Source organism: Eriocheir sinensis, chromosome 31 (genome assembly GCF_024679095.1).
Source record: "Eriocheir sinensis breed Jianghai 21 chromosome 31, ASM2467909v1, whole genome shotgun sequence".
NCBI lineage: Eukaryota > Metazoa > Arthropoda > Malacostraca > Decapoda > Varunidae > Eriocheir > Eriocheir sinensis.
Window position 1 is genome coordinate 8538489 of NC_066539.1, and position 24047 is coordinate 8562535.

General features: G+C 45.4%; 3 protein-coding genes across 13 annotated transcripts; 1 reads left to right on the forward strand and 2 right to left on the reverse strand.

Annotated features, from left to right (window-relative positions):
- Nucleotides 1–720: 720 nt before the first annotated feature.
- Nucleotides 721–4525, reverse strand: LOC127005873 (oplophorus-luciferin 2-monooxygenase non-catalytic subunit-like). The gene is made up of 3 exons (XM_050875194.1): nt 3655–4525; nt 1489–1614; nt 721–1167 (listed from the first exon to the last, which is right to left on the reverse strand). Exons 1-3 carry the CDS (start codon nt 4457–4459, stop codon nt 1022–1024), a joined length of 1077 nt encoding a protein of 358 aa, XP_050731151.1. The 5' UTR covers nt 4460–4525; the 3' UTR covers nt 721–1021.
- A 3462-nt stretch (nt 4526–7987) lies between these two features.
- On the reverse strand, nt 7988–10940 carry LOC127005872 (oplophorus-luciferin 2-monooxygenase non-catalytic subunit-like). Its single transcript, XM_050875193.1, has 3 exons — nt 10079–10940; nt 8634–8759; nt 7988–8368 (listed from the first exon to the last, which is right to left on the reverse strand). Exons 1-3 carry the CDS (start codon nt 10881–10883, stop codon nt 8223–8225), a joined length of 1077 nt encoding a protein of 358 aa, XP_050731150.1. The 5' UTR covers nt 10884–10940; the 3' UTR covers nt 7988–8222.
- A 7015-nt stretch (nt 10941–17955) lies between these two features.
- Nucleotides 17956–20750, forward strand: LOC127005877 (titin-like). 11 transcript variants are annotated; one of them, XM_050875207.1, is made up of 3 exons: nt 17956–19439; nt 19470–19547; nt 19941–20750. In XM_050875207.1, the coding sequence occupies exons 1-3, from the start codon at nt 17982–17984 to the stop codon at nt 20568–20570; spliced, it is 2166 nt and encodes a 721-aa protein (XP_050731164.1). In that variant the 5' UTR covers nt 17956–17981; the 3' UTR covers nt 20571–20750. The 11 variants fall into 11 exon arrangements, with proteins under 11 accessions (XP_050731164.1, XP_050731165.1, XP_050731162.1 ...); XM_050875208.1 differs by having other exon boundaries at nt 17956–19409; XM_050875205.1 differs by having other exon boundaries at nt 17956–19787; nt 20028–20750.
- Nucleotides 20751–24047: the final 3297 nt, after the last annotated feature.

Consider the following 24047-nt stretch of genomic DNA (forward strand, 5'->3'; position numbering starts at 1 on the left):
AAGTAAATGTGATAAATGAGATATCCTACGACCATCGTATGTCGATAAATGTAATAAATGAGATAACCTGCACCCCGTTCTTATCGGAAAATGTGATAAATGTTAAAAAAAAATGAAGTCGTGATAGGGCTCCGAGGAGGTGCATACATTCAGCCAAGAAAGAGATCCCACCCCACAGCATGAAGAAGCGTGGAAAGGGACCAAAGTATAAAGTAAAGTATAAAGTAAAGTCTAACGTAAAGTGAGCAACAGCCATCGTCTCCAGGCTTCGCTCATTCTCTGTTGTATCGTTCATAAGGAGGCGGATGACTCTGGGGGTCCAACGTGCACACCCTGTACTGCTCTGGGCTGAGGCGGTGGAGGCGTGGGAGGAGGGAGGTGCATAGCGGGGCATCTTTTTAACTAAGGGGAACAGGAGAGACTCAAGGCCAGGGTCGGTATTCTCAGACGCTTCCGCCTCTCACGGCAACAGTTTCCAAGGGCCGAGAAGGAGATAAATCGGTTTGTCAGGAGTGCTTTGTCACGCCCATGATACGGATAAAGGGTCAGACTACCTCCAGGGTCATAAAAGTACCTCGGGAAATGCCCAAAACTCTTACAAGAACATTGTCGATGGTATGTGCTTGGAGACCGAAATGTTAAGAATATGGGCCCAGACTTTCTACCACCAAGTGACAAACACACTTAGCCTCGACCACGTTATGGCAGGTAAATACGTCAACGACAAGGAGCGTTTATTGACTTAACTTTTCTTAAAATGAGACTAAATCATCAGCAACATTGGTTTACATGAAATTTGTTTTTCTTTAAATTTACTCTCATTATAATACACCTAAGTCATTAGCGACATTGGCTTACAAGTCATATTCTCCTTTACGTGCAGCAGCAGGAACCGGCGCCACTGCCCTGCTCAGAACCCTCTTAATTAAGTGCTATGGTAGAGGCACTTCTGGTGGCTTGTTTCTTCACACAGCATAACAGGGAAGCACGGTTGGCAGCAGCGGGCGGGTGGCGGCGAGGCTCAGCAGTTTGCTTGAAGGAAGTCAACATCAACGTCGAGAATGTCGGTTTCTGTGTTCTCGCAAATGGTGCCCCTGGCGATGGTCCTGCGGTGCTCAGAGTTCGACACCAGCCACAGAACGTTACAAGAGCATTCGAAGGGATTGCCTGAAGAGGGATGCACCATTAGCAACCTCTGTATTCAAGCCATGATTCAATAGTTTGGTGATTCTCTGGAAGTCTTCAAAAGACTTACCCCAAAATAAAATCTTAGGTCACAAGCGATATTTGAGGATGGGAATATAATAGCTGAGAAGAATGGCAGAGTGATTCAGATAGATTCTCAAAGGCAAATAACTAAGTAACACACACACACACACACACACACACACACACACACACACACGCACGCACGCACGCACGCACGCACACACACACACACACACACACACACACACACACACACACACATACACACATTTAACTTACCGTCAAATACGAATGTGCGTAGTTTGCCGGCGACGCTGTTGAAGACTGGCTCCCACACCTTTTGGTCGAGGCTCTCCACGAAGTTGTTTTGCATGAACAGCTTTGTCTCGTAGCCGTTTCCCAGACCTGTGGAACGAAGATAGTTGTCAACACGCCTTTTCGGAACATGGAAATTCATTATTAAAGCTCGAGTGGGTAGAAGCAAAGGCGGTGGCCCAAGACTTAGTCCGTGCAAGTAGTGAACGCATGGTCACCATCAGGCAGAACCCATCCAGCAGTAACCGTGTAGACAGACTTCCGGCGGAATGATTTTGTACGCGGGAAAAACAAGTTATTTTTTCTCTATGGCAAGCCGAGTAATTTTTTTTACAGCAAAGGAGACATTTCAAGGGCTTTAAAAAAAAGAAGAAAATAATAATGAAAAAAAAAAAGCCCGCTACTTACTGCCCCTAAAAAGATGAGAGAGGAGCGGCCGAAAGAGAAGTCAATTTCGGAAGGAGAGGTGTCCTGATACCCTCCTCTTGAAGGAGTTCAAGTCGCAGGCAGGAGGAAATACAGATAAAGGAAGATTGTTCCAGAGTTTACCAGCGTAAGTGATGAAAGAGTGAAGATGCTAGTTAACTCTTGGATAAGGGGTTTGGACCATAAAGAGATGAGCTTGAGTAGAAAGTCTTGTGTGGCGAGGCCGCGGGAAGGGGGGAGGCATGCAGTTGGCAAATTCAGAAGAGCAGTCAGCGTGTAAATATCGATAGAAGATAGAAAGAGAGGCAACATGGCGGCGGAATGTAAGAGGTAGAAGACTATCAGTAAGAGGAGGAGAGCTGATGAGACGAAGAGGCTTAGACTCCACTCTGTCCAAGAGAGCTGTGTGAATGGAGCCCCCCTACACGTGAGATGCATACTCCATACGAGGCCGGACAAGGCCCCTATATATGGATAGGAACTAAGCGGGGGAGAAAAACTGGCGGAGATGATACAGAACGCCCAACCTCGAGGAAGCTGATTTAGTGAATGAGATGTGAAGTTTCCAGTTAAGATTTTGAGTTAAGGATAGAACACGGATATTTAGTGTTGAAGAAGGTGACAGCTGAGTGTTGTCGAAGAATAGGGGATAGATGTTTGGAAGATTGTGTCGAGTTGATAGGTGGAGAAACTGAGTTTTTGAGGCATGGAAGGACACAAGGTTTCTCTTACCCCAATCGGAAATGATAGCAAGGTCTGAGGTTAAGCGTTTTGCAGCCTCCAGTCTGGAGTCATGTAGTTCCTGTTGAGAGGGTCTTCTATTGAAAGAAGTTGAATAATGCAGAGTGGAGTCGTCAGCGTATGAGTGGAAAGGACAGTTTGTTATGGGAAGAAGATCATTGAAGAATAACAAGAAGAGAGAGGGTGATAGGACAGAGCCCTGTGGAACACCACTGATGATAGGTTTAGGGGAAGAACAGTGACCGTACTTTTTTTGTGATGCGGTACTACCGCACTACCGCACTAAGTACCGCACTTGCCCACCTTTGATTACCAACACCTCGATCCGAATTCACAGTCGTTGTTTTCGAGGTCTCGGAGATCCCCAGCTTGGTGACGATCATAAGACGAAGACCTCTGATTCGGTACTATTGGTATGCCGGAGCAGTAGGAAAGGCAAACACTACATCAGCTGAACGGATGACTGTGAAGGATGTGGATAATGGAATATAGTCAACACCCGGGATGGAGGGTTTCACAATATCTGCACCCTCGATGGACTGATGGCTTGTTTTCCACCGCCAGAACTACTTTCTTCCAAATTGTTCTCCCGAACCCTTTTGAAATTTGTTTAGAGAGTGAGACTAAGGTACCACGACTGATTATATTTGCTCAACATAACCAGTAACTCAGGAGAAGAGATATGTTTAAGCTGAAGTTCATCGTGCGTCACCTTACAACAACATTCACTCGACTCTTCGGGAGAATGTCATTATCCTGCCACGAAGGCCACGTTTACTCGACCTCAGAAGGCAACTCGCAGCCTTCTGTCCAGGGGAGTACAAAAGAAGAGTAAAGGGATAGAATTATATCCACAATGAAAGAAAAGACTCCCCCCACACACTAGTAGGATACTTACTGAAAACCAAAGTAAGAGACATTCGACCGTAAGTACATTCTTGCCTCCTGTTCTGTGATACAAACCTTCAATGGCTCCAACTTCAACGGTATGGATGTTGTTATCGTTCAGGTAAATCGTTTCGATGGGACTCTTGAACTTCAAAGAGCCAGCGTAGAGAGTTTCCAGCTTGTTATTGCTCAAGTCCAGGTACACGAGCTTCGTATTCTCATAGAAGGCATTCTCCCCCACGTGAGCAAGCTCGATGTTGTTAGCCACAAAGTACTGCAGGTTGGGGAGGTTCTTCAGGGTGTGGTCACCATACTGAAGGCCGGGGTTGTACGCGACATCCAGGTACATGAGAGTGTCAGAGCTCATCTCCGACATGTGGATGAGGTTGTTCCTGAAAACACGAAGGTCAGTCAAGAGCGGAGCGTAGTCCACAAGATCAAACGGGAAGAGTTCCAGGAAGCTGTCGGTGACAATGATTGTTTCGAGCCTCGGCGCCGACTTGTCTAACGCCGTCGGGTAGATGAATTGAAGGTTTGTGTGGCTGATGTGAATGTTGACAAATGATACGTCCTGGAAGGTGTCCGCATCCAGGCTGACGATGTTGATTCGTGGGGCGTCCGAGTCGGCGACGATGGTCAGCATGGAGAAGTTATTGAATGGGAAGTCCGCCTTGAACACTCCCGCCAGCTGATTGTCGCTCGTCACTCTGGAACAGTCTAGATTCAGTTTCACGCCGACTTGGGTGCATACACAGGGCGAGATGGCTATTACATCAGGACACGGGAAGTCGTTCTTCGGCTCAGCCAGGGACTCATTTGGCGCCGCCTGAGTCAGCGTGGCGGTGCACAGCAGCAGAAGCGTCAGCGTCTTGGCGGTCATGATGCAAGAAGAACACTGAGTCGCTGGGGCTCGCTTCCTTGCATGCTCATCGCCGGGAGACTGATAACGGTGACTGTGTTGCTGCCAAGCCCGTCCATCTCAAGGGCAGAAAAAATAGCTCATGCCCAGTGCTATAACGAACTTATGCCCGGTCTGACTCCCCCACTCGCCCTCCCTCGCATAATCTCTATCTGGGGTTTAACCAAAGACATCAGTAAGTTTGTCGATGCCATAAAACATACCAGTAAGTTTGTCGATGCCATAAAACATACCAGTAAGTTTGTCGATGCCATAAAACATACCAGTAAATTTGTCGATGCCATAAAACAGCGCGACTAAGCAAATTCTATCACGATGTCTGAATATTTTAGGCGGAACTTAATGGCCTCTACAAACAGTCCAAAACATGGATGATGAAATTTTGCATTGATAAATACGGCATTATAGATAAGGGAAAAGTGACTCCTTTACTAACCCTACATTGAATAATATAAAACTTGGTTATTCCGACTGCGTAAGGTATTTGGTCTTATTGATGAATCTGATTTTCGACGCCACGAACCACGCCAGCAGTATTAAATTTATTTCTAGAAGTGTGAGCAACAAGGGCGCAAAAGTTATCTCTAAACTGTATTTGACGACCTTAACTAAGCTGTACATTGTTAGTTCTCTTAATACGGAAATGGTGTAAACTCCCTAGAAGCTGTTCAAATAATAGACACAAATTACCAAAAGGCTTACAAACTTAGCACGTAAAGAAAGACAAGCTGAATTTACACCCTCCGTAAATGACGCATAAATATGTGTGGTCATCTAATTAAAGTATTTACATGTGTTACGGGATTAATAAAGGTGATGTCCAAAGAGTGCTTATCCTATAGAGACTGTTAAGACCCGACGCGATGGCCACAAATGGGAAAAAAAATCAAGTTCAGGAAGGAGACAGGCAGGAGCAGGATATGGATAGGGTAATGGTTTGGAAGGAACTGAACAAGTATGTAGTTAATTAATGCAAACAGTGCAATGAAGAGTTCCAGATTGAGGCCACATGGGTTTATGGATGGGGAGGGGGGCGAGGACAGCCGATCCCCAGGAGCTATCCTGTACAGACTGTCCATATGCCGTTTCCATATATTTTTGTGCTTTTTTTTTTGTGTGTGCACGCGTGAGTGGCTGGAGTGTCGGTGTGGCGTCCTGCGCAGTCCCTTTGTCCTGAGTTGTCCAAATTGATCTGCACATGCGCGGGTTTTGTTTACATACTCAGAGTGGACAAATTTGACACGGTATATCGTCGTATTCCGTCCCTTTGTCGAGTTTTGTTCCAAATTGTACTACGCATGCGCGGGCTGTGCTATTTTGTCCATTTCATTCCCTGCACTGTCTTCTAATAGTTTATACTGAGCTTACCTTTGATCTTATGATTGTCCTTCTGTCTCCTCAGAGTTCTCTTCTGATCCAAGGTCAGGTTTATGGGATACTCTCCATTCAATAGTAGCTGAGTTATGGGTTCCGTGTCAGCCTCGAATTGGCTATTTATTCATGAAAACTAGCATGATGATGTATTGCTGCCATCTTGCCTGGGACAAATGCGGATATCAACACTGTGATCGTGAACATAAGAACATAAGAACATAGGAGTCTGCAAGAGGCCGGTAGGCCTGTACGAGGCAGCTCCTCTGAACCTAAGGTCCCGCGTAGCTCCCGTGTATCTAACCCCACCTAATATTGCTGTCCATGAATTTATCTAATCTATTTTTGAATGTGACAATTGTATTGGCACTCACCACATGACTGCTAAGCCTATTCCACTCATCCACCACCCTGTTTGTAAACCAATATTTGCCTATGTCCCTGTTGAATCTGAATTTATCCAGTTTAAACCCATTACTTCGTGTCCTACCCGGTTCTCTTGCCAACAAAACCTTATGAATGTCTCCCTTATTAAAGCCCTTCATCCATTTATAAACCTCGATCATGTCTCCACGCACCCTTCGCCTTTCTAGAGAATGCAAGTTTAACTGTTTGAGTCTTTCCTCGTATGACAAGTTTCTCAACCCCTGAATCATCTTAGTCATCCTCCTCAGCACCGATTCTAACATTTTGATATCCATTCTATAGTAAGGTGACCAGAACTGAACCGCATAGTCAAGATGAGGTCTAACTAATGCTAAATATAGTTTGAGTTTGTGAGGGGTTGTTCCTACCTACACTCAGAATACTGCACTTCCCTACATTGAACTCCATCTGCCATTTATCCGCCCAGTCATAAAATCTGTTTAGTTCACCCTGGAGAATACTAGCGTCCTGATCCGACTCAATTACTCTACCGATCTTGGTATCATCTGCAAACTTACTGACATCACTACTAATTCCTGTATCTAAGTCATTGATATAAATAATAAACAAAAGTTGACCTAATACCGAACCTTGTGGGACATTGAGTTTTCCGTATGCCCAGTTCAATTTGTACGATCCCACAACGGTACCGTGTCGGCAGCGGCCCGCCTATCGGGAGCTGTCCCACCCAAGATTTATTTTTATTTTTATAAATGTAATTGATGATTTGATTTAAATTTAAAAAATGCATGATATTTTAAAGTTTGTTCCTGCACCCCTTGTATGTCGGTAAATGTGATAAATGAGCTATCCTGCACCCTTATTATGTCAATAATTATGATAACTTGCACCTCTTGTAAGTAAATGTAATATATGAGATATCCTGCAACCACTGTATGTCGGTATTATGTGATAACCTACACCTGTTGCATGTCGGTAAATGTAATAAATGAGATAACCCGCACCCCTTACTTATCGGCAAATGTGATGAATGTAAAAAAAAAAATGAAGTGAGATTCTGTCAGGGCTCCGAGGAGGTGCATACATTCAGCCAAGAAAGAGATCCCACCCCACAGCATGAAGAAGCGTGGAAAGGGACCAAAGTATAAAGTAAAGTATAAAGTAAAGTCTAACGTAAAGTGAGCAACAGCCATCGTCTCCAGGCTTCGCTCATTCTCTGTTGTATCGTTCATAAGGTGGCGGATGACTCTGGGGGTCCAACGTGCACACCCTGTACTGCTCTGGGCTGAGGCGGTGGAGGCGTGGGAGGAGGGAGGTGCATAGCGGGGCATCTTTTTAACTAAGGGGAACAGGAGAGACTCAAGGCCAGGGTCGGTATTCTCAGACGCTTCCGCCTCTCGCGGCAACTGTTTCCAAGGGCCGAGAAGGAGATTAATCGGTTTGTCAGGAGTGCTTTGTCACGCCCATGATACAGATGAAGGGTCAGACTACCTCCATAGAAGTTTCTCGGGAAATGCCCCAAACTCCTACGACAGCCTTGCCAAGGGTGTGCTTTTGGAGACCGAAATGTTAAGAATATGGGCCCAGACTTTCTACCACCAAGTGACACACACACTTAACCTCGACCCACGTTATGGCAGGTAAAGACGTCAACGACAAGGAGCGTTGACTGCCTTACTTAATTTTTCTTAAAATGATCCTAAATCATCAGCAACATTGGTTTACAAGACATTTGACTTTTTTTTTTTTAATTCACTCTCATTACAATAAGCCTAAGCCATCGGCAATATTGGAAAACAAGCCATATTCGCCTTTTCTTTACGTGCAGCAGCAGGAACCGGAGCCACTGGCCTGCTCCGAACCCTCTTAATTAAGTGCTATGGTAGTGGCACTTCTGGTGGCTTGTTTCTTCACACAGCATAACAGGTGAGCACGGCGGGCAGCAGCGGGCGGGTGGCGGCGAGGCTCAGCAGTTTGCTTGAAGGAATCCATAGTCAACGTCATGAATGTCGGTGTCTGTGTTCTCGCAAATGGTGCCCCTGGCGATGGTTTTGAGGTGCTCAGGGTTCGACTTCAGCCACAGAATGTTACAAGCGCATTCGAAGGGATTGCCTGAAGAGGGAGGCACCATTAGCAACCTCTGTATTCAAGTCATGATTCAAAACTTTGGTGATTTTCTTCCAGTCCTCAAAAGACTTACTCAAAAATAAAATCTTTGGGTACAAGCGATATTTGAGGATGGGAATATAGTAGCTGAGAAAAATGGCAGAGTGATTCAGATAGATTCTCAAAGGCAAATAACTAAGTAATACACACACACACACACACACACACACACACACTCACACTCACACTCACACTAACACATGTAACTTACCGTCAAATACGAATGTTCGTACTTTGCCGGCAACACTGTTGAAGGCTGGCTCCCACACCTTCTGGTCGAGGCTCTCCACGAAGTTGTTATACATCCACAGCATTGTTGGGGCGCCGCTTCCCAGACCTGCGGAACCAAGATAGTTGTCAATACGCCTTCTCAGAACATCATAATTTGTTATTATAGATTGAGTGGGGAGAAGCAGAGGCCCGAGGCTCAGCCAGTGAAAGTGGTAAGCGCGTGATCGATAGTTCAAGTTCCGACAACGAGTGACCATTTCCAATCATCGACGGACGGCCAATGGTCACCCACAGGCTGAGCATCCATCACGACTTCGATCTAGGGTGGTGTGAGGCGAGAGAGGCGCAAGTGAATGGACGTCACTTCAAAACTGCTCCCCGAGTCACCACCGGGTTGGAGTCATCCAGCAGTAACCCTGTAGACAGCCTTCCGGCGCAATGCTTTTGTACACGGGAAGAACAAAAGAAGTTATTTTTTTCTCTATGGCGAGCCGAGTCATGGGACCTGTCTTAAAGCACTCGAATGGTTCCGTGATCCGATTATGAAATACTTCAGGGAAAATACCCACGTTTGGCCGCCCTCCACTCACAATCCTAAAAAGGATAATTTAGAAGCACGGCTTGACGATGGCAATGCTGATAAAACATCCTGACGAATGTAACACTGACAATACACATTCTGACGAGTGAAAGACATCACAGATTTAGGGCCGACTACACAGTCCTCGGGGACCAAAAGTCTTACTAACCTGGTAACAGGCATTACCAACACCTCGATCCGATTTTACAGTCATTGTTTTTGTGGTCTCGGAGATCCCGGAGAACTTGTTGGGGATCATAAGACGAACACCTCTGATTCGGTACGGTTGCTATGCCGGAGCAGTAGTAAATGTAAACACTGCATCAGCTGAGCGGATGACTGTGAAGGATAAATGTGGAAAATGGAATACAACTAACGCATGGAATGGAGGGTTTCACACTATATACCCTCTGGATGGACTGATGGCTTGCTTTCCAACCCCAGAACGACCTTCCTCTAAGCTATGTCCCCGAACTCTAGTGAAATTTGTCTTGAGGGTGAGACCAAAAGTATCACGACTGATTACACTTGCCAGTAACTCAGCGAAAAGGTTTGTGTAAGCTGAAATTCTCCGTGTGTCTCCCTTACCAACAGTCATTTGACTCTTCGGGACAATGTCATTATCCTGCCACGAAGGCCACGTTTACATGACCTCAGAAGGCAACTCGCAGCCTTCTGTCCAAGGGAATACAAAAGAAGAAAGGAAAGGAACGTAATTATATCCACAATAAAAAAAAAAGAACCCCCACACATATACCCTCTCCCACACAAGTAGGATACCGGAAGACAAATTAAGAGACATTCGATCGTAAGTACAGTGTTGTCTGCTGTCCTGTCATACAAACCTTCAATGGCTCCAACTTCTACAGTATGGATGTTGTTATTGTTCAGTCTAATCGTTTGGATGGGACTCTGGAACTTCAAGGAGCCAGCGTAAAGAGTTTCCAGTTTGTTGTAGCTCAAGTCGACGTACACGAGCTTCGTATTCGCATAGAAGGCATTCTCCCCCACGTGAGCAAGCTCTATGTCGTTAGCCACAAAGTACTCTAGGTTGGGGAGGTTCCTCAGGGCGTGGTCACCATACTGAAGGCCGGGGTTGTACGCGACCTCCAGGTACGTGAGAGTGTCAGAGCTCATCTCCGGCATGTGGATGAGGTTGTTCCTGAAGACACGAAGGTCAGTCAAGAACGGAGCGTAGTCCACGAGATCAAACGGGAAGAGTTGCAGGAAGCTGTCGGTGACAATGAGTGTTTCGAGCATCGGCGCCGACTTGTCAAACGCCGTCGGGTAGATGAATTCAAGGTTTGTGTGGCTGATGTGGATGTTGGCAAATGTTATGTCCTGGAAGGTATTCTCATCCAAGGTTACGATGCCGATTCTTGGGTCCTCCGGGTTGGCGATGATGGTCAGCAAAGAGAAGTTTTTGAACGGGAAGTCCGCCTGGAACACTTGCTCCAGCTGAGTGTTGTCCGCCACTTTGGAACAGTCAAGCTGCAGGTCTACGCCGAATAAGGTGCATACACAGGGCGAGATGTCTATTACTTCAGGACACGGGAAGGCGCTCTTCGGCTCAGCCAAGGACGCCTCGGACGCCGCCTGCGTCAGCGTGGCGGCGCAGAGCAGCAGAAGAGTTAGCGTCTTGGCGGTCATGTTGCAAGAAGAACACTGAGTCGTTGGGGCTCGCTTCCTTGCATGCTCATCGCCGCGAGACTGATAACGGTTACTGTGTTGCTGCCAAGCACGTCCCTCTCAAGGACAGAAAAAAAGCGTATGTCCAGTGCTTCATGGAACTTATGCCCGGTTCGACTCCCCACTCGCCCTCCCCCACCTAATCTCTCTCTGAGGTTTAACCAAAGACATCAGTAAGTTTGTCGATGCAGCAAATCGGGACGACTAAGCAGATCCAATCACGATGTTTGGATATTCCAGGTGAAACTTAACGGCCCCTAAAAGCAGTCCAATAAATGGATGATGAAACTTTGCTCTCATAAATACTGCATCATAAGTAAGGAAAAAATGGCTCCCTCCGACTGCTTAACGTATTTGAAGTGAGTGAGGAATCTGATTTCCGACCCAGGAACCAGGAACCAGGAACCACTGTATTACCGCCACGAGCCGCTCTAACAGTATGAAATTTATTCGTAAAAGTGTAAGCAACAATGCATAAGTTATCTCTAAACTGTATGTGGTAACCATGATTGAGCTGTGCATTCTTAGTTTTCTTATTACAGAGAGGTCCCTAGAAGGTGTACATAAAATATACAAAAATTACCCAAACGCTTACACACTTAGTACGCCAAGAAATACAAGTTAAATTTGCACTCTTCGTAAATGACGAATATAGACGGTGTGGTCATCTAATTAAGGTATTTACATGTGTTAGGGGATGAATAAAGGTGATGTCGATAGAGTGATCATACTAGAAACTGTTAAGACTCGATAAGACTCGAGGCAATGGCCACAAATAGGAAAAAAAAAAATTAAGTTCATGAAGGAGACAGGCAGGAGTGGGGTTGTGAATAGGGTAATGGTGATTGGAACGAATAGAGCAAATATGTTGCTAATTAATGCAAACAGTGCAATGAAGAGTTCCAGATTGAGGCTACATGGGTTCATGGATGGGGAGGGGGGCGAGGACAGCCGATTCCCAGGAGTTATCGTGTACAGACTGACTGGCCCTTTGTAGTTTCCATAGATTCTTGTACTTTTTTAAAATTTTATTTTTCACTTATCTATTTACTTTTATTTATCTATCTATTTACTTTTATTTCTTTATGTCTTTATTTCTTTATGTCTTTATTTCTGGGTTTCTTTATGTGTGTGTGTGTGTGTGTGTGTGTGTGTGTGTGTGTGTGTGTGTGTGTGTGTGTGTGTGTGTGTGTGTGTGTGTGTGTGTGTGTGTGTGTGTGTGTGTGTGTGTGTGTGTGTAAGGCTCGCACACAGTACATCCCGCAGGAAGGCCATAAACCATAGTTCAATTAAGATCACGGCGATACTGCCCTACGGAAGCCTCATTATGTATTCATTGCGGATAACGGCTGCACGGAGGCCGGCCATGCACCGCCCTGCCCTCAAAGCAGCCCCCGTCACGAAGACATTGGAGGAGTTTGGATTTAAGGAGCCTTGCATGCTGTTCATTAAGTGGTTATTACAAGCAATTACCATAAAGAAAATGACCCATGAAGATGCGGCGTCCCCTCTTGTGATACCGGCCTCTGAGTCGCCGCGCCCTCCTATCATCACTAGCCTTTGCCTAGACGTTCACAGAGGGGTTTAAAGCTTATAGTTCATTAAAGTTCGGGTCGCGAGACAGTACGCAGCGGATGGGCACTTTTCCACGAATAGATAACTGAGTACCAGACAGCGGGAGGCACACAGCCCTACCGTCAAGAGGATTAAAACAGGTCGTCAGGGTGATTTTCATAACAAGCTGAGTCGCACTGGTGCAAGAAAGAACGCTCATTCGGGTCTTCCATTCGGGATGCTGCCCAACACTTGGCGAGATGCTGCAGCTCCGCCTCTAGAATAAGCTGGTCAAGTAGAGAGGAAGAGGTCGTGAGGTGATGATTTGAACTTACAGTATTATAGAACAGTTTGACTACGCTGTGTCATGTCGGTCGTGAGGTGATGATTTGAACTTACAGTATTATAGAATAGTTTGACTACGCTGTGTCATGTCGGTCGTGAGGTGATGATTTGAACTTACAGTATTATAGAATAGTTTGACTACGCTGTGTCATGTCGCTATTGGTGGGTTGGTGCCGCTCCGCCGCCTCGGGTGTGAGTTCCAGGCTTTGAACAACAAGAAGCGCGAACAGCGTCGAGCAGTTTAATTACGCAGTGTGGCGATCTTCTTCACAATGCTGCAACGGTTTTGATCCATTGGTGAACGGGTCTCAAAACTACTACACACCGATCCTGCTCACAGGGTTGTTTCTGTACGAGGCAACCCTGAGTGGAGGAGACCAAGGGGATGGACAGGTCAGCTGCATGGGAGCATGCTCGGGAGGACCGCCGGGAGTATGGACGGCGAGTGAGTGAAACGACGCGCCCTCGGGCGTATGCTCCTCATTAGTTAGTTAGTTGAAGCATGGATTGATTGATCTGGAGAGCATGTGGATATTCTTCGCCACTCGTCGATGGTTGAAAATTGTCAGTTGCTTGCGGCAAACCTTCGGGATCAACACGGCCATGCGCTGACCCCTCGGCCTCCGCCCCCCCTAGGCAATGCATGGGCACACACCTCTGCGTAACCTTGCATAACTACTGGGCTTCAAGATAACAAAAAGGATCGACAGGAAAAGGGAAACATTGGGATAGCCAAACGGGTAAAGGGCAAATAAAATGAAACAGTGACTTTTGGCGTGTCGCCGCGGAGCTTATGCCTGGGAAGGAAGGAAAGGGGGGGGAGGCGGTGGCGCATCATGGGAAATGGCACTGGCCGGGGGAGGCGGGGGTGAGGAGTCTCCAAGCTCACTCTCGCCTTAATGCCGCGGAAGAGACGGCCTTCATAATGGGATGCAAATAGAGTACTCCGCGGTGGTGGCGTCGCCGAGTTAATCAGGCATTATGATAATTCTCTCCTCTCTGTTATTAATTCAGCTTTATCTCAGGTGGGGATGAACCATGCGGCGTCTCTTTCCATTGACGGCGGTGGCGGTTAGGACTGGTGGTGGCGGTGGCAGTGGTAGTCTTTGTGGTAGTGGTAGTGACTTTTTCCTTTCAGATAATGGTGTGAATGGATGTGTGACGCGTGCGGCGGGAGATAGTGGACGTCATGTGCCAGTGTTACAGGAACAAAAGACGGGAATACTATGCAATTTAACGAGGTTTTTCAAGGCACGGGTCGCAACACTGTATTTGGCCACGACAGACAGATGGAGAAATACCGGATTGGGAAGTCAGTTGTTCCCAGCAATGCTAAAATGAGGTTAATAATCGAGTCGTGAGGGTAACGCATAAACCCCAAACTGCTCCCAAGCCGAGTCCCATCGGGAAAATTAGAAGGCTTTTGCTCTATCGTGCGTCAGATGACTTACAAAAGACGTGTCTACATGTCACGCGGAAACACAATGCACGTGCTAAAAGACCCGATGTCATTCACATTGAGACCAGTTCCCAGTCTCTTGGTCACCAGGGGTCGAGTGAAAGACTTCTGCAACATCTTAAAACACTTCATCATCTCTATCGTCATATCGTCGTTGTAGTCTCAGCCCAGTCGATTCCCTATATTGTTTTCATGGATCCTTATTAACTCTTTGTGAAAGCCAGGAACACACTCTAAGCCTACGGAAGCATAAAAAATGAAATGTAAAGAGTGGGTGCCAAAGGGCATGTCATAAGGAACGCGGAGGGTCAGCGGTGTGCTTTGAGGGTTGCCGAACGCAGTGCTGGCGCGGCGAGGCCACACTGGCGATAAGTCTTGCACGTACAGTGTCCGTGATATGTATTTTTCCATGCAGCTTGTATTTTTCAACCTAACATCTGATTAGCAATTACCGATATCGCAAAAATTCTTGGAATATTCAACAAACGCGTGCTTCCCAGATGATAGGTTCGCAAAACTCAGGGAGGTACAGTGACTCGGCTTCTCAATGTTTTTGCTTCATGACCTCGAGGACGGCAGCGCCTCGCTTGCCACCTGCCGGTCCCCACGGCCCATGCGTCGCCATTGGCTGCCGCTCAGACTCATGGGACTCTTAACATCTTGAAATGGCGGGTGACTGATAACATGATAGGGGAAAAAAATTACCAACGACATGGGTATGTCTTGACTCGTCTCGTTCCATAGGAGCACCGCCTAGCGCGTCTAATAAGGTACTCTCAGGACTGTTAGCTCGTCCCTGAGTCTTGCTGCGGTTAGCGCCAGGAGTGAATACGTTGAGATTGTATACATATAAAAAATACCTCGGGAATGAAATTGAGTTATTCTTTGTTGGGATCTTCTATTTCATTTTATGGATATGGTATGCTGCAGGGGTTCTCCTTTTCTACAATATCATTTATTGGCCTGTCTCTTTGGCCATAAAATTTCTGTTACCTAACCCACCACAAGCAAGAAGTAAAGAGTGTTCCTACAGCCTTATCGCGCCCGCTACACGCTGGGAACGCCGGAGGCTCTCACAGATGGCCGAGCTGCAGCCAGATACGTGACGGGGACGCGACACACGCAGACGATTGGACTTCACATCCTGGTGGGCGGATAAAGAGGCCAAAGTTCACCCCTCAGCCTGAGTGCAGCAACGACAGAGACTCGCCGAAATGGATGTGTCTGTTTGTATGGCGGCTGCTCGATGAAACAGCAGAGCATTTTTTGGTCTCCTTCGGTGAGGCAGAATTTTTTTTTCTACTAGTCTGCTTACTAAATAAAACTCTCGTGAAGACTTTGCTACGCTAGGACATCAAATGCTACATATAGATGAACAGGAATAATGAGTTCAGGATACATATTGATTATTGGCAACACACCTGGACAGGGCGGCTTGTCTTTCTTGTCATTCACGTATACACGCACGGCAGCTGTCCAGATCCGTGCAAGAAAATCGCTGCACTACAATTCTGTATTCTTCTTTGCATTGTGATATGTTACCTCTCCATGAGGTACATCTTTCACTAATCGTAGTTGCCAGTGCGTGAACGTTGTCTTTTTTTGTGAAATGATATGTTAGCATTTCATGAAGTCCTACACTCCACAGATTATACGTACAAGTGAAAGTTTTATTTTTGTAATGGAGCAGCAAAGTAGCTCTTGATGACCCCCTTCATCCCGAATAAACTGGAGGTAGAAGCGAGCGAGTTTTCTTTTTCGGAACGGAATGTCATCAATTTGTGACATATTCATAAAAATAGTGAGGAGTGAAAGTTTTCAAGGCGTGCATGAGGAGAGCCACGTCGGCGAGGCGCCTCACGCTGATAAGAGACTCCGGCATGGCAGATAACACCGCGGCTCGTGAGAACTAGACTCCTGAAGGTGGCGGCGCGCCAGTGGCGGCGGCGGCGGCGACCTGCTTACACCGAGAAGGTGATGCCGCCGCAAAAAGCTCGATAAAAAACACAAGCAGATTCTCAGAGACAAGATGGGCGACGAAACAAAGTTTGTGGCGGATTTCTTAGAATGTTGAGGGCTGGAAGGCGAAGGACAGCCGCCCACAATAACGATAAATGAACAGGAAATAGACTAGAATGGGACGCACATAATGCCTGTACCCGATTGTTTTTCTTTCTCTAACTTATTTCTGGAACATTAAGATGCGATTGTCGATAAAGAATTGATGAGAAGCTTTTACTATTGCTACTATTCTCCTCCTCTTCCTATCCCCACCCCCACCACCACTACTACTGCCTATAACCCAGGCATCATTAATATTATTATTATTATAATTACTATTATTACTACTACAACTACTACCACTACTACTTCACCTCTATACCTCACGGGACATGGGGGACTAATTAAAGATACCAGTTTCTGCCTTCTACTGCGTGTCACAGAGGGGGATTAAAAGGAACACAACTCTGTATTAAGGGTTGTGCTTTGGTGATGGGATTCTCCTAGACTTTCTTACCCCAGAACACACACACGCACGCACACACACACACACACACACACACACACACACACACACACACACACACACACACACACACACACACACACACACACACACACACACACACACACAGAAATCCGTCACTTGTGAGCTCCGAGGTTAGTCGGGGAGGGAATTGACTGGCGGTTGCGAGTCTATCATGTGGTCAGACTATGATGAATTACACATACATAAAAATGAAGCAGACCTTGTATTCCCTCAGACTATCTCATGGGCTATGGTGGTCTGCCCAGATTTTGTTTTGACTACCGACCCACACCAACCTTTCAAGAAACGGCCACTAATGATGATTATGGTGATGAAACTGATGATGAATATGATACTGAATTTTTATTACAGCGAGAGGTAACTCAAGGGAAAAAGAAAAGCCCGCTGATGATGACGGCGAAAATGTGCAGGATAATGATTTATGAGTGTTTAACGACTAAGACGCTACTCGAGTGATATTTAAAGAGAAAACAAGAGAAGAAGTGGCCCTTTTCTTCCCTCCAAAGGCCTATATTCAGAAAGATTATAAATATCCGCGCATATTGCAAAAACTCGCAGTGTATAAAATCCGAAATCATTGGCAATAAGTTTATCAAATTACACAAAACGAATTTAGATATAATGTGTTACAACAAATCTACATAAATTAATAAATCACTTTCCTCTCTGAAAAAATAAAATAAATCCAATGATGTGATGATGTTTTGCTTCCCACACATTTATGTCGTATATATATTTTTTCGTCCGTCAGGCAGCATATGAACACGTCTGTCTGTCCCTTGTTTTTTCACTCACTCACTCACTCACTCACTCACTCACTCACTCTTACTCTTTTTTTTTTCTTCTTTTTTTCTTTTTCTTTCTCTTTCTCTTTCACTTTTTCTTTCTCTCTCTCTCTCTCTCTCTCTCTCTCTCTCTCTTTCACACACACACACACACACACACACACACACACACACACACACACACCAGACTTTACATCCCAGTTCCTCGCCGTCGTGTGTGTGCTCCTGTAAGGGAGGAAGACCCGAGAGGATTATTTTCCATGCCCGGTCTGTGTTCTGGAGGCCATTCTGTTTTCAATCCCAGAGCGGTTTTCTGCCACACAACCGCAAAACTTCTTAATTTCATAAACTTTCAATCAACAATTATGAACCTTCTTGTAGTCAGCACCATCTTCATCGTGCTGGGGCTGGGGCCCCTCGTCGACAGCACCGGGGTGGCTGGGTTCCGGGGGCTCCCGGAGGACGAGACCTCGTGTCTCTCGGTGGTGAAGGCCGCTCTGGCCGAATACCGGGTACTCTACGAGCAGGGACTTAAAGATTCCCCAAATCTGATCGATGTTCCGCAGAAAGCAGTACCAACAGAAGAACATAAGGAGATTATGCCAGCCAATATAACGAATGGAGGTTTAGTTATAGAGAAGAAAGAACAACTTTCTCCACAGGAAAGCACTATTGTGACATCTGTGGAAAGGAAGAATGTTACAGAGAAGGATGATGGACTTCAGAAAGTAGAACGAACAGAGGAAATAAAGGAGATTATGCCCGGCAATATAACGAATGAAGTGTTAGTAAAACAGAAAGAAGAACAACTTTCTCCACAGGAAAGCACTATTGTGACATCTGTGGAAAGGAAGAATGTTACAGAGAAGGATGATGGACTTCAGAACGTAGAACGAACAGAGGAAATAAAGGAGATTATGACCGGCAATATAACGAATGAAGTGTTAGTAAAACAGAAAGAAGAACAACTTTCTCCACAGGAAAGCACCAAGGTGACATCTGTGGAAAGGAAGAATGTTACAGAAAAGGGTGATGGAAAAGATGTCGAGAAAGAAACTGTAATTCAAAAAGAAGTCGAAAAGAATGTGTGTGATAGCGACATCAAAGAGGTTCGTAACGAAAAACATCTGAATGAAACAATTGAAGACTTGAAACACCAAGTTGATGACGTGAAAAACAAGATTAAGGAAGAAAAAGCAAAGGCTGAAGAAACAAATGCTACGCGTAGCCCATGCGTCGTAAAAGAACCAAGTGCTGCCCCTGTCATTCAAGATGGTAAAGTCGTTGAAAAGATAGTCCCTGCTGTGACGCCGGCGAAGGTTGCTGAAAAGATCCATCCCACGATGACGGAAGGAAAAGTCCCCGTTGTGACAAAAGAGAAGGTTGTTGAGCAGGCTGCCCCTTCGGTGACAGAGGAGATCGTAAGCATCTCTAAGGAGCAAGAAAATGTCCCTGTTATGGCAGAAGAGAAGAAGGTTATTGAAAAGATTATCCCCTCGGTGACAGAAGGAAAAGTCCCGGTAGTCCCTCAACAGGAGGTTGTTGAAAAAGTTGCCCCATCGCCGACAGAAGAAAAAGTTCCTGTTGTGACTCAAGAAAGGGCTGTTGAGCAGAATGCCCCACAAGAAAGGGTTATTGAACAGGCTGCCCCACAAGAAAGGGTTATTGAACAGGCTGCCCCACAAGAAAGGGCTGTTGAACAGGCTGCCCCACAAGAAAGGGTTATTGAACAGGCTGCCCCACAAGAAAGGGTTATTGAACAGGCTGCCCCACAAGAAAGGGTTATTGAACAGGCTGCCCCACAAGAAAGGGTTATTGAACAGGCTGCCCCACAAGAAAGGGCTACTGAACAGGCTGCCCCTACAGCCACAGAAGAGATTGTCACTGTTTCTAAAGAGAAAGAAGAAGTCCCTGTTGTAACAGAGGAAAAGGTTCCCGTTGTGACAAATCAGACAGTTGTTGAAAAAATTTCCCCCACGGTGACGGAAGGAAAAGTCCCCGTTGTGACAAAAGAGGAGGTTGTTGAGCAGGCTGCCCCTTCGGTGACAGAGGAGATCGTAAGTGTCTCTAAGGAGCAAGAAGTCCCTGTTGTGGCAGAAGAGAAGAAGGTTGTTGAAAAGATTCACCCTACGATGACAGAAGGAAAAGTCCCGGTAGTCCCTCAACGGGAGGTTCTTGGAATAGTTGCCCCTTCACCGACAGAAGAAAAAGTTCCTGTTGTGACACAAGAAAGGGCTATTGAACAGGCTGCCCCTCCGGCGACAAACGAGATTGTCACTGTTTCTAAAGAGAAAGAAGAAGTCCCTGTTGTAACAGAGGAAAAGGTTCCCGTTGTGACAAATGAGACAGTTGTTGAAAAGATTCATCCTACGGTGACAGAAGGAAAAGTCCCGGTAGTCCCTCAACAGGAGGTTGTTGAAAAAGTTGCCCCATCGCCGACAGAAGAAAAAGTTCCTGTTGTGACACAAGAAAGGGCTGTTGAGCAGAATGCCCCACAAGAAAGGGTTATTGAACAGGCTGCCCCTACGGCGACAGAAGAGATTGTCACTGTTTCTAAAGAGAAAGAAGAAGTCCCTGTTGTTGTAACAGAGGAAAAGGTTCCCGATGTGACAAATGAGACAGTTATTGAAAAGATTACTCCTTCCGTAACAGAAGAAAAAGATGTCAATCAACGGAAGGTTGTTTCTTACGAAGATGCTACAGAAAATCAGGAAAATCAAGTTACTGGAGATGAGGAAACGGACAAAGCTGAATTGAAGTTTATCGTCACCATACAAGAGAGAATAGTCCGTGAACAGACAATCTCGATCATACCCGTGATGGACAAGGGCGCCAACAAAAGAGCGAATGGAAAATTGGTGAAAAAAGCAATGAAAAGAGTAGCGATGAAGGTGGCCCGTGCTGTGCTTGAAGAACTATCCAGGGAACACAACACAGATGGCGAGGGACAGTAGCAGCAGAAGCTGTAACCAGTGTGAGGGGATAGGCTGCCACTTTCCACCAAACCGACAGTCACCACCACCAAAATGTCCCCTCAGCACCCAGCTGCTTGCGATGGGATCCCAAAACTAAATTCCCTAAGAAAGTGTTCCGTATTTACTTGTCTTTTCTTATTCCGTGTCTATCTATCTTACTATCTGTACATTGTTGTATAAACTCTCTCTCTCTCTCTCTTGCTGTTAATAAAGTTCAGCAGATCTTAGTTAAACGAGAAATCAACGGCGTCACATACTACAACAGGAGCTGAAGCGACTTTACTAACGCAACCGTTTAACAGAATCTTACTGTTAATATACTTTGAGAAATCTTACGTATATGAGTTTTTACCTTGAGAAATCTTACGTATATGAGAGTTTTTACCTTGAGAAATCTTACGTATATGAGAGTTTTAACCTTGAGAAATCTTACGTATGTGAGAGTTTTTACCTTGAGAAATCTTACGTATATGAGTTTTTACCTTGAGAAATCTTACGTATATGAGAGTTTTTACCTTGAGAAATATTACGTATATGAGTTTTTACCTTGAGAAATCTTACATATATGAGAGAGTTTACCTTGAGAAATCTTACGTATATGAGTTTTTACCTTGAGAAATCTTACGTATATGAGAGTTTTTACCTTGAGAAATCTTACGTATATGAGTTTTTTTACCTTGAGAAATCTTACGTAATGAGAGTTTTTGAGTCTTATACTAGTAGAAAACTTTAGCAAATCTTACTTATGCGAGTCCAACGGAGTCTTATAAAAAAAGGAAAAAGAAACTAAACAGATCACACTAACGCAACGAAATCTTACTAATACAACATAAACTTGGTAATACAACAGAACCTTACGGATACAGCAGAATCATATCAATTCAGCAGTTTACCACAACCTTCACGTCTTTTCAACAGTGAGCTCAGCCGTCCATTTTTTTTTGTCCGAACCCTCCAGACAACCGACTTCAGGAGGGAGGGAGAGGATGGCACGACACCTGTGGACCTAAATGAGCCTTTGTTCCATTATATTTTTAGAGTACTTGTAACCCCCCTTCCTCCTGTAACCCTCCCTTTCTTCTGTAATCCCCCCTTCTTCCTTCCCTTTAAAGAAAATATGCCTTTTTCTCTAGTTATGTATCGGCGTACGTACTTCAGAATCAGGGCCTAAATTTTTCTATCACTGAAAAAAAAAAGGAAAAACGTTTGGGATACATTGTGCGAGCTTCTTCATACCCTTTTTATTTATTTATATTTTTTTAAACTTTTTGTTATATATCACTTAACGTATGAATCTGGGCCTATGTCTTCCTACTACTAAACAACAACAACACACACACACACACACAAAAAAAAGGTTGGGGATACACCGTTTGTGAGGTCTTTCGTCATTACCACCTCCCCCACACCACCACCACCACCACCACCACACCGTCTGGCGCAGGTGTGGGCAGCCTCCCTGGTGGGCCCCCGCTCCGCCAATCACCGCCTCCACGGCTGTTACCACCACAATCAGCTCTAACGCAATCACCATTATCATTACCGCGAACCAAGTGGCCGGGGAGCTGCTGCAACCCGAGCGTCGCTTACACACACTCCAATGCCAAGAGGTGTAGCTTTTGTCCCCGTCTGTCTGTCTGTTTATTGTTTCCCTTGCTGTCTTCCGATTAAAGGACACTGATGCCAAGGGGTTTGTCTGTATACTATTCCCTCAGTTGTCTCTCCCTGTGTTCCGTTTTAAAGGACACTTATGGCAGATGGTGTAGCTTTTGTTCCCCGTCTGTCTGTCTGTTTATTGATGGCAAGAGGTCTGTCTATTCGTCTGTCTGTTTATTTTTCTGTCTGTCTGGTTTGTTTTAAAGGACATTGATGGCAAGAGGTCTGTCTATTTGTCTGTCTGTTTATTGTTTTCTGTCTGTCTGTTTTGTTTTTAAGGACATTGATGGCAAGAGGTCTGTCTATTTGTCTGTCTGTTTATTGTTCTCTCTGTCTGTCTGGTTTGTTTTAAAGGACATTGATGGCAAGGTCTGTCTATTCGTCTGTCTGTTTATTGTTCTCTCTGTCTGTCTGGTTTGTTTTAAAGGACATTGATGGCAAGGTCTGTCTATTCGTCTGTCTGTTTATTGTTCTCTCTGTCTGTCTGGTTTGTTTTTAAGGACATTGATGGCAAGAAGTCTGTCTATTTAATGTTTTCTCTGTCTGTTTTTGTTTTGTTTTTAAGGACATTGATGGCAAGAAGTCTGTCGATTCGTCTAGTCTAGCTTTCGTGTCATCTCCATTAGTCTGTCTGTTGTTCTCTGTCTTGTATCGTTTTGAAGGACAGATATAGCGGGTGGTCTAGCTTTTGTCTCTCCTGTTCGTTTGTCTGTCTGCTGCTCTGTGTCTTGTCCTGTATACCGTTTTTAATACCACCAAGGCACAATGTGACGGAGATGAGCACAGAGGTCACGCGCAGCTATAGCGTATGCCCCCAACTTTACATTTATCTAACAGTAAGATGTGCAGCTTTCGTGTCTTCTGTCTCTCTGTCTATATATCTGTCTTTCTCCATTTGTCTGACACTATACCGTTTTAAATACCACCAATGAAAAGACGTGCAGCTTATTCTTATCATTTTTCTGTCTCTTTGTTTCCTGTTTGTCTTTCACTGTCCAGGATTTTAAGAGACTTTCCCCGAGGAGTGTGGCAGCGTTCCCGTTACCTCACCCTCTCTCCCTCTCTCTCTCTCCCCCATCAACAGTAATGAGCTATATTTACCGCCTCGCTACACTTGCTACACTTTACTTTGTTTTGTTAGGCGAGGACGGCAATCGGTGGGTGCATGAGGGAGAGGCGATGATACGAGTGTCTAAAAAGTGTGATTGGGGCATTTTACTTTACCTCTTTCCCTTGCATCACTCACGAGGGGCGGTTATAGTTAGTGGCTGGGGGCGGGAGTACAGCTGTTTATGAGAGAGAGTTTGGGTCATTTTCCTTCCTATTGTTGTGCGGAAAGGGTTTTTAAATGTCCTGGGAAAGAGGCTACAGGTGTTAGGGTCCCTAGGTATACACGGGAAAGATGGTTAGTTAGTGGCTGAGGGCGAGGCTATCGTTGTTTACGAGTGTGTGCACCGTATTTTGCTTCCTATTGTTGCGGGGGAAGGGCTTTTAGTGTTTGGGATCAAGACTTCAGGTGTTCACAGGTGTTAGTGTCACTACGTATACACAGGAAAGACGGTTAGTTAGTGGCTGAGGGCGAGACTACAATTGTTTACGAGAGTGTTTGGTGTATTTTACTTCCTATTGCTCCACTGGAAGGGCTTTTAGTTAGTACAGGCGAAGCTACAGGTGTTTACAGGTGTTTGGGTCACTAGGTATACACAAGAAAGATGGTTAGTTAGTGGCTGAGGGCGAGACTCTATTGTTTACGAGAGTGTTTGGTGTATTTTACTTCCTATTGCTCCACTGGAAGGGCTT